Consider the following 9,995-nt stretch of genomic DNA (forward strand, 5'->3'; position numbering starts at 1 on the left):
GCTAGGCGACTGGAGCACTTTCAGAGACTTTCCAATCCTGGAAAACGGGTGCACTGGACTCACAAGTGTGCATTGTGAGCACCAGACCAGCAGAGTATAAGTAACGCGGAAGCTAGCCGTGAAGAATAACTTCTTTTATTTCTAATAGCTGCTACAAGCTAAAGAACTACTGGCTTGCCTGAGTGTTACAGCTCCCACTCAGCCATCTAGTCACTACATAGATAAGACTCTCTCCACACACAGAGTCAGGAGTGGAAGATTAGAAGTTTCCGCCCCGTCCTTTCTCAAAACATCAGATCAGGAGATTCTCACAATGGGAGGGGGCGATAATATCAACATAGAATCATAGAGTTGGAAGAGACCACAAGGGCCATCGAGTCCAACCCCCTGCCAAGCAGGAAACACCATCAGAGCACTCCTGACATATGGTTGTCAAGCCTCTGCTTAAAGACCTTCAAAGAAGGAGACTCCACCACACTCCTTGGCAGCAAATTCCACTGTCGAACAGCTCTTACTGTCAGGAAGTTCTTCCTAATGTTTAGGTGGAATCTTCTTTCTTGTAGTTTGGATCCATTGCTCCGTGTCCACTTCTCTGGAGCAGCAGAAAACAACCTTTCTTCCTCCTCTATGTGACATCCTTTGATATATTTGAACATGGCTATCATATCACCCCTTAACCTCCTCTTCTCCAGGCTAAACATGCCCAGCTCCCTTAGCCGTTCCTCATAAGGCATCGTTTCCAGGCCTTTGACCATTTTGGTTGCCCTCCTCTGGACACGTTCCAGTTTGTCAGTGTCCTTCTTGAACTGTGGTGCCCAGAACTGGACACAGTACTCCAGGTGAGGTCTGACCAGAGCAGAATACAGAGGGCCTTCGGGGTCCCTCTCAACCCAGCAATTCTAAGATTCTATGCAATGTTCCCATGAGCGGAAGTTGCAGTGTTTAGGATGGTTTAATTTAGAGGAAAGGCGAGGCAGGGGAGACGCGATAGAAGTTTCCAAAAGGATGTATGTCCTGGAGAAAGTTGGGATGGGGAAAGTATTTCTGACCCTCTGCTCACAGACAGAACTCACAGACATCCAACGAAGCTGAATGTTGGGGATCAGGAGAGATCAAAGCAAGGGCTTATTCACGCAGCACATAGTTGAACTTATGGAACTCACACCCACAAGAGGCAGCAATGTCTACCAATGGCTTTAAAAGAGGTTTAGACAAATGCATGGAGAGGACTATCGATGGCTGGTAGCCAGGATGTCTGTGTTCTGTCTCCACTGTCAGAAACTTTATGCCTCTGAATACCAGTGGCTGGGAATCGCAACTGGGAAGAGTGCTGTTGCGCTCTAGTACAATTTGCAATTTCTCCCATCTGGTGGCCACTGTGAGAACAGGATGCTGGACTAGAAGGTCCACTGGCCTGATCCAGCAGGTTCTTCTGATGTCAGAAGTTATCAAAGCTTTATGGAGTACCCGGAAACACAGCAGAACCAGGGGGCTGTGCTTTATTCTAAGCGCCTTTAGCAGCAGAACAAGAATACTGTCATAAAAACGGCATACAGTGGTACCTTGGGTTAAGTACTTAATTCGTTCTGGAGGTCCATTCTTAACCTGAAACTGTTCTTAACCTGAAGCACCACTTTAGCTAATGGGGCCTCCCGCTGCGCTACCGGAGCATGATTTCTGTTCTCATCCTGAAGCAAAGTTCTTAACCTGAAGCACTATTTCTGGGTTAGCGGAGTCTGTAACCTGAAGCGTATGTAACCTGAGGTACCACTGTAGTACCATCCCGATCCCTAGATGCCCCATCAGAGTCACAATTTTATTTGCAAAACAGCAACATTAAGAAAAAAATATTGCAACGAACAGCACTGAACCAACAATAAAATTACATTCAAAAAATTAATACAAAATACGTAACAAATCAGATGATCAGATTAGTAAAGCAATGAGGACTGTGATCTTCCTCCACTGTTGTGAGGCAGTAATGCTTCTGAATACAGGTTGATGGGAATCATACTGGGAGAAATTGCTGTTGAGTTTGCTCCCAGACTCTGAAAATTGGGTAAGACTGACTTGCTCTTGGGCTCAGGCGCTGCCTTTTCTCCAGGAGTACATCGTAAGTAAACAAAGTGGGGGCACGGGGTCAGTTTTTGTTTTGTAGGAAAGCTAAGCTACTAACCCTCATTGTGGCTATGGCAAGTATGGAGACTGTTGGGAAGCCTCAGCTGTGAAACACCGTTGTTCTCCTCTGGCAGCTAGTTAAAGAAACCCCTGACCATTAGGTCCCGTCGTGGCCGACTCTGGGGTTGCGGCGCTCATCTCGCTTTATTGGCTGAGGGAGCCGGCGTACATATGGATGAATCGATCAGAAGGCATTTCAAACCAACTTGAAAATTATGCCTGGCAAGTCTTGGGAGTTTGCAACGCCATCCTCCTTCACAGATCCCACACAACTCAGCTTATCTTGGTCAATGAGGCTGCCAACCTTGGGATACGGGTCACTCTCTTGCTGTGGCTAGAAATCTGACCAACTCCGCCTGGAAAGAAGGCTATTATGCCAGATCACAAGACCAGAATTCAGGCTTTCCTAGACCAAAGGCTCCTGAAAAGCACTGTGAGTGGGTTTTTTATTTATGTATTTATTCGTTTAATTTGTATGCCGCCCTTCATCCAAAGATCTCACGGTGGTTCACAACATAAAAACACATGATAAAAACAAACCCCGTTTTATGCTGCTCTTGAGCATTGTTCAAAAGCTTTGACCAGGGCATAGCAGAGAGGCCTCTTTGGCAAAAGAGCTGGTCACCAGAAACAAATGATGCCGCAGTTCTACGTTCAAGCTGCTCCATCTGGACTCAAATTGAAGTGTTGATTCTTAAAGGAAGTGGTCCCCACCCATCTGAGACCTGCAATCCCCGCACATTCTCCAAGAACTACCAAGAGCCCCCTCTCCATCTTCTCGTGCATGTATCACATTTGCATGTAGAGAGTCAACCTTGCTGGCTCCCTCTTACTCACAGAATTCTCCCCTCTTGACAATCGTGAAGTAAAGGGAACCACCTTCTAGACGCTGTGGATAATATTTTGGTAGCACAGGATGCTGTGGGGTGGAGTTCCAACACACTAGGTTTTACTTTAATGAGGTTTTTTAAATTTAACATATAACAGTGTGTTCCTTAATGCGATTGCCCTGTGCACTGAGAACAGTGAACTATTAATTTTTATAAACAAATACGAATGAAATGCAAACGCTGAGCTGAATTGCCTCATTTCTCTACACAACAGCCACATCAGCACTGGGGGTTGTTAGGATTTTATTGTTGTCCACAGTGTGACAGAACATGCTCCTTCAACCTATTGGTTGAGTAAAATAAATAAAAGAGGAAATGATAAGCTGGAAAAGAAATATATACAGACATTGAGCCCCACAGTAAGGCCAGGAAAGGAGAAAATGTGGCTTACAGATGAATACCCATGATATCATTTCTAAGAACCACCAGCAGAGCCTCTGCGAGATTCAAGGAGAATATGAATGGAGGATGCTAGAAAGCCACAGGTGCCAGCTGATACCCAGCTGCCACTTTGCCCTCACTCGGGCACAGGCTTGACTTGCTTTGCTGCTTCAAGCTGGGTCAGCATTTCATCCCACTGGACAAACTGTTTAGAAAGAAGAAGTGTCTGCGGCAATCTTTTAAGGAAAAGAAGTTGGGAGTCTGACAATCAGCAAAAGCAGAAGAGAGAGAGCACCAAAAGGGAAGGACTTTAAAGGGAAGACCGGAAATAGTCCGAAATGGAAGTATTGCGGCAGGTAGTGGAAAGCTGAGCTGACACAGCTGGGGCAGATGTCCCTCAACACAGCGCCCAGGAAAGACACACTCTGCAGGATGATGTACTCCGCACAGCGGCACTGCTGCAAAAAAAGGATACCATTTTGTTGTAATCTTCTAGGAGAAACCGGACGTTCTCAGTCACTGCTTCGCATTGATCCTGCAACAGCGGAAGGGTTCAGTCAGACAGAGTTTCACGACGTTGCCGATTTGGTGTTTCAGTGCTAAGATGTAAGTCTAACAAGGGTTGTTTCTTCCCACAGAAGAGCTGCCACGTGGGCAGACATCCTTAAGTGTGGATGGCAACGTTTCCTGACGCACTGCTAAAAGGGGGAAGGGCATCAATACAGCTGGGGACTTTGAGGCTCCTGCTGTGCTGCATCAGAACATCTGAGTCCAGATTTTAGAAAACTCAACTATGCAGCTGTGTAAAAGAAGGGTTTGGATTTGATATCCCGCTTTATCACTACCCGAAGGAGTCTCAAAGCGGCTAACATTCTCCTTTCCCTTCCTCCCCCACAACAAACACTCTGTGACGTGAGTGAGGCTGAGAGACTTCAAAGAAGTGTGACTGGCCCAAGGTCACCCAGCAGCTGCAGGTGGAGGAGCGGGGAAGCGAACCCGGTTCCCCAGATTACGAGTCCACCGCTCCTAACCACTACACCACACTAGCTCTGGTGTAAGAAGGAGCACCTCAAAATACCAGAGTGCTTGGCCTAGAATGCCGAGTAAGCAGGGGGCCATTAGTCCAGGGCATATGGAGAATTTCTTCATATGCTTTGCTTATGAGTGACAGAAGATAAAGCTAGAGGATAACTGTGTCAGCTCCTGCCAAGTTTTTCGACTGGAGAAGAGCGGAGGAAACCAAACAATGATTCTCTGCTTTTGTTCAGCTTACCTGCTGCTGAATGTGGATCTGTGAAAGCCTCTGCAGCTTGGTAGCATGGTCAGGAGCAGCTGCAAGAGACCACAGAATGAGTGTCGGGCTCTTGATTCTCAGGAATGGTACTCAATACTATTAGGTGTTCTGATGTAATGTCCTTGAAACAGGCTTCCATATGGGATATGTATACAGTGGTGCCTCGCAAGACGAAAAGAATCCGTTCCGCGAGTCTCTTCGTCTTGCGGTTTTTTCGTCTTGCGAAGCAAGCCCATTAGCGGATTAGCTCAGCTATAAATGTCTATGAATATGTCCTCTCTTCTTGGTTGGCATAATAGCCTGCTGAATTAGGCCAATGATCCAGCCCCCCCCCCCTTTAATGGCAGGGAGCAATTCTTCTGGGCTAGCTTGGCATTCTGTTTTTAAAGACATATAACCCGGGCTTGTAGATAACAATATTACAAAACGAGAAGATGGAATTATTATGCAATGATTTTCACAAAAATGCCTGTAAATGCATAAGAACATAATGTGAGTCAGAATGAACCAGCCACAACAGATGTGTATCTTAGCTCTTGGTACTTGGGTCAGGGACAAGACTTGCCTTTGATATGTGCACTGTCCAAATATGGCTGCAGGTTGTTGACTTGCTCCAGAAGTGCTGCCTGAGCCAGGATGGACTGCTCTTCTGTTGGAGAAGTACAGAATGACATACATCAGTGGAGGGAAGAGCAGTCGACTTTGCCATTCAACGGCAACAGAGCAAATAGCACAGCAGATGAACCAATGAAAGGAGCTGGCTCTTTAGTTGGGCTGAAGCAAGACAGAATGCTTAAAGAACAGATTAACGTATCTAGAATATGACATTAAGAGTCCAAGTATTCTTCTTCAAGTATTCTAAGCAATAAAAAGGGAAGCTGAAAATTCCCCAGTAACAAGAATAAACATCTAAGGCTGAAATCCTATACCCATTTACCCGGGAGTAAGTGCCACTGAATTCAGTGGTGCTTACTTCTAGACAGACATGTTTAGGGATGCACTGCACATTGAATAACCCAAAACAAAACAACAACCCCCCAAACTATTTCATATTGTGAATTACCTGCTAAAATGAATTGCAGCTTCATAGCATCTGGAATAGCCATTCGATCAATGTACTGGGGATCTAAATATTTTATGACATCTTCGACTTGAATCAGAAAGAAGAGAGAATCAGAAATTTAGAACACAGCAATGACAGAAAAAGTATTGTCAGATTAGGCAGAATACTTGGAAACAGATCAGAGCCAGTTATGACTTTCAATAATTTTTCTAGGACTTCTAGCCATGAGGGTCAAGGGACATTCACAATAAGCCACGATGCCATTCTCTAGAGTTCTGCAATCTCTGACAATCATGAGACCTCCTTTGTTTCAGCTGCTCCTAAGCCTATTGCAGATTGATTTGCTTTGAAAAATATAAATGGTACTTACTTTTCTTGAAAAGAATTTTAACTCGCTCTCTTTTGCTTGCAATGTTCCCCAAAGCCACCTGGACTTTCACCAAGCCATCTGCTATCTACAAGAGAAAAGACATTGTTAACAACTCATAAGACAAATTACATACAGCAGGAGTGGCTAAGCACCGAGCTGGATCTGGTCAAGTAAACCAGATACAGTGAGTGACCCGCCACACCTACAGCTTCATCTCCTGGTATGTCCCACAGAAGAACTTACGGTCTGCAAATAAAAATATCCTGAAGATCCCAGGACACAGAGAGGTTAGGCTGGCCTCAACTAGAGCCAGGGCCTTCTCGGCCGCAGCTCCAATCTGGTGGAACGCTCTGTCACAAGAGACTAGGGCCCTGCGGGACTTGACATCTTTCCGCAGGGCCTGTAAGACAGAGCTGTTCCACCAGGCCTTTGGTCAGGGCGCAGCCTGACTCCCTCCTTTGGCAATCTGCACAGAATCTTGCTTAATGGTTGCCATCAATTTGATTTTGATTAATTTTTATAGTGAAAGGTTTTTAGAATGTTGGATTGTTTTGACTGTTGTTAGCCGCCCTGAGCCCAGCTTTGGCTGGGGAAGGCGGGGTATAAATAATAATAATCATTATTTCCAGTTGGGAAATAAAACCGCTATGCCTCCTCTTTGAGAGTAAAAGGCAGTGTTTCTGCCACCCTCACCCCAATGCTGGAGAGGGGAGGGCTGCAAATACCGAATGTGTGCTTGGGTGTTTGTATGCAATAGTTTATGCATGAAGGCATGACTGCATGCATGCGTGTGAGGGAGTGCTGTCCATGGTGGGAATACCTGGGAGGAGAGTGTTGTGCAAACAGCTATTCTGAACAATGCTTTTTAATAGGGTAGAGGCCACTGGGGATGATTGGCTATGGATATGATTTGCTTGTGTACTCGAAGCCATTGCCAAAAAAATAAAAAAGAAGAAGAAGCATAAATGCATTGAAAAGCAGCAATTATATGACACGGTTTTAAAATCATTATTAAAACTGGGCATTCAGTCAGCTTGAGAGTTTTCTTCCTTAGAGAATGGGGGCAGAAACGGGCTTAAGGAACCAAGGGGAGCCACCAACAAAGGCCATGCTGAGCTGGACCAGCCAAGGGTCTGAGAACTCTGGGTTTATAAATTCAATAAATCATCTTCTTCTTTAGCGATCCCTCCTAGCTGAGCAAGATTGTCTTCCATAAACACAGTTTTAACAATGAGTCTGTGACTGTGGAGGCCAGTTCTGGACCCACAAGTCCTTCCACAGTGGGGGCATTGGTTTCCAGGTGGGAGTTCATAACGGTGTGGATTTGCCAAGCATGCCTTCCTCTTAGCACGTTTCTCCCTTGCGTCCTGAGTTTGAGTGTCTTCAAAGCCCACAACACCTTTGGTCAAGGCTGTTCTCCAACTGGAGAGCTGGCAGGCAGTAAAGGTACCCCTGCCCGTACGGGCCAGTCTTGCCAGACTCTAGGGTTGTGCGCCCATCTCACTCAAGAGGCTGGGGGCCAGCGCTGTCCAGAGACACTTCCGGGTCACGTGGCCAGCGTGACGAAGCTGCTCTGGCGAGCCAGAGCCGCACACGGAAACGCCGTTTACCTTCCCGCTAGTAAGCGGTCCCTATTTATCTACTTGCACCCGGGGGTGCTTTCGAACTGCTAGGTTGGCAGGCGCTGGGACCGAACAACGGGAGCGCACCCCGCCGCGGGGATTCGAACCACCGACCTTTCGATCAGTAAGCCCTAGGCGCTGAGGCTTTAACCCACAGCGCCACGGCAAGTCTTTCCCAATTCTTGGTGTTTTTAGGCAAATCTAAAAAATCTACATTTTTTAGATTTGCCTTGAAACAGTCTTTAAACCTCTTTTGTTGACCACCAGCATTACGCTTTCCATTTTTAAGTTCGGAATAGAGTAGTTGCTTTGGAAGACGATAAACAAGGGTCTGGCCCAGAACGAGGCGGTTGCTTCTGTCACCGGCAGCACTTCCATGTAGGAACCGGGGAAACGCCCGGAGAGGGGCTGCCAGCCAGTTCTAGCCTCGAGGCCGGAGATATAGGCCTGGTCCAGGAACCAGGCCCGAAGCGGACCCGCTTTCGGCACTTCTGACTTTTAATCTGCAAGCCGCCTCGAGTCCCTGACAGGGGAAAAGGCGGCCTACGAATAAATAAATAAATAAATAACTATGGTTCTAGCTAGAAAGAAACACGGCCGCAGCAGCAGCGATACCTTTCGGGCCCCCGCCGCGCCTTCACTCCCCGCGGGCGCCCCGAAGACGCGCCCCTCCAAGGCGTCGAGCCGGCCCTGAAGCTGCTGCACCTCCACAGCCGCCGCCGCCGCCATCTTGGCAACTCCCGAAGCGCCGGCGGATGCCGGGCGGGAAGGGAGCCAATCAGAAGCGACGTCCGCCGGAAGTTAGGCCGGGGCCTCGGAGGAAGAACGTGATGGCATCATATTCCTTAACGGGCGCCCGGAAGTTGCCCCTCTCGCGACCCGGAAGCTGCTTTCAGCGTTGCCAGGGAGACGCCGAGGCCTAGTTCTCCGCTGCGAGGGCCCGGGTAAAGGAACTTTAGCCAGGGCGGGGGAGGCCAGGCTGCTGCCCTGGGGTTCCGGATCCGTCGCTGAAAGACTTGCCGCCTCCCGTGGTCGAAGACTGAAACTTCCATCAGCCGCGGCTGCCGCGGCGCTGGGAATGCTGGGAAATGGAGTCCGGAAGCGACGGAGGGCACCTAGTTGAGGGAGGCAAAGCATCTCTCTCGCCGCTTGCCAGTGCCATTTAAAGTTTGGGAACTGAAGATAGAGCCCTGGGGTGGGATGAGGCCCTTAATGAGACAAGCCGGATCCGGAGGCTTCGCTGCCTCCATGAATTTGTCTAATCCTCTTTTAAAGCCATCCAGGTGGCCTCTTGTGGCAGGGAGTTCCGTAGTTTAACTATCCTGTTTCCCCTAAAATAAGGCATCCCCCCAAAATAAGACCTACTTCCAGTTTTGCCTCACTGTAATATAAGGCATCCCCTGATAATAAGGCATCCTCCAAACATAAGGCCTCCCCAGAATATAAGGCCTCCAAAGCTACCGTGAGGCATCTGACTCCTCTGGACCATAGCAGCAGGTGCCATCTTGCAGCTCACTGACTGGCCGCCCCGCAGCTGGAGCTATTCAGGCAGTTCGAGGTCTCTTTAAATCAGAGAGCCCGCGCCACCGCCAAGACAATCTGCCGCCTGCTGCTCGCTCTGCCCTGGCTGACTCACAATTAGACAATATATGTGTACCGTATTCTTCTTCATGGAAAAATAAGAGATCCCCTGAAAATAAGACCTAGCGCATCTTTGGGAGCAAAAATTAATACAGTGGTGCCTCGCAAGACGAAAAGAATCCGTTCCGGGAGTCTTTTCGTCTTGCGAAGCAAGCCCATTGACGGAGTAGCGCTATTAGCGCTATTGGCTAAAAAAGGGCTAAAAACGGCTTTTTTAGGGGGGGGATTAGTGGTTTTGCTGCTAAAATGCTTTTAGCAGCTTAGCGATTCAGAATAAGGGGTTTTGGAGCAAAAAAAAAATTCGATTTTTTTCGTCATTTTTCGTCTTGCGAAGCAAGCCCATAGGGAAATTCGTCTTGTGAAGCGCCTCTGCAGACGGAAAACCCTTTCGTCTTGCGGGTTTTCCGTCTTGCGAGGCATTCGTCTTGCGGGGCACCACTGTATAAGACACTGTCTTATTTTCGGGAAAACAGGGTATTACTGCGAGAGGCAAAACTGGAAGTAGGTCTTATTTTCGGGGAAACAGGATATGCGCTGCATGGGGGAAAAAGACCTT

The 9,995-nt window shown here is 47.8% G+C and overlaps 1 protein-coding gene across 1 annotated transcript; it reads right to left on the reverse strand.

Annotated features, from left to right (window-relative positions):
* Positions 1-3,294: 3,294 nt before the first annotated feature.
* Positions 3,295-8,573, reverse strand: DCTN3 (dynactin subunit 3). The gene is made up of 7 exons (XM_083403236.1): positions 8,414-8,573; positions 6,177-6,261; positions 5,807-5,893; positions 5,309-5,392; positions 4,723-4,781; positions 3,925-3,984; positions 3,295-3,675 (listed from the first exon to the last, which is right to left on the reverse strand). Exons 1-7 carry the CDS (start codon positions 8,525-8,527, stop codon positions 3,586-3,588), a joined length of 579 nt encoding a protein of 192 aa, XP_083259362.1. The 5' UTR covers positions 8,528-8,573; the 3' UTR covers positions 3,295-3,585.
* Between the last annotated feature and the right edge of the window lie 1,422 nt (positions 8,574-9,995).

The sequence above is a fragment of the Podarcis tiliguerta genome (assembly GCF_965153285.1).
Source record: "Podarcis tiliguerta genome assembly, chromosome: 11".
In the NCBI taxonomy this organism is placed as follows: Eukaryota; Metazoa; Chordata; class Lepidosauria; order Squamata; family Lacertidae; genus Podarcis; species Podarcis tiliguerta.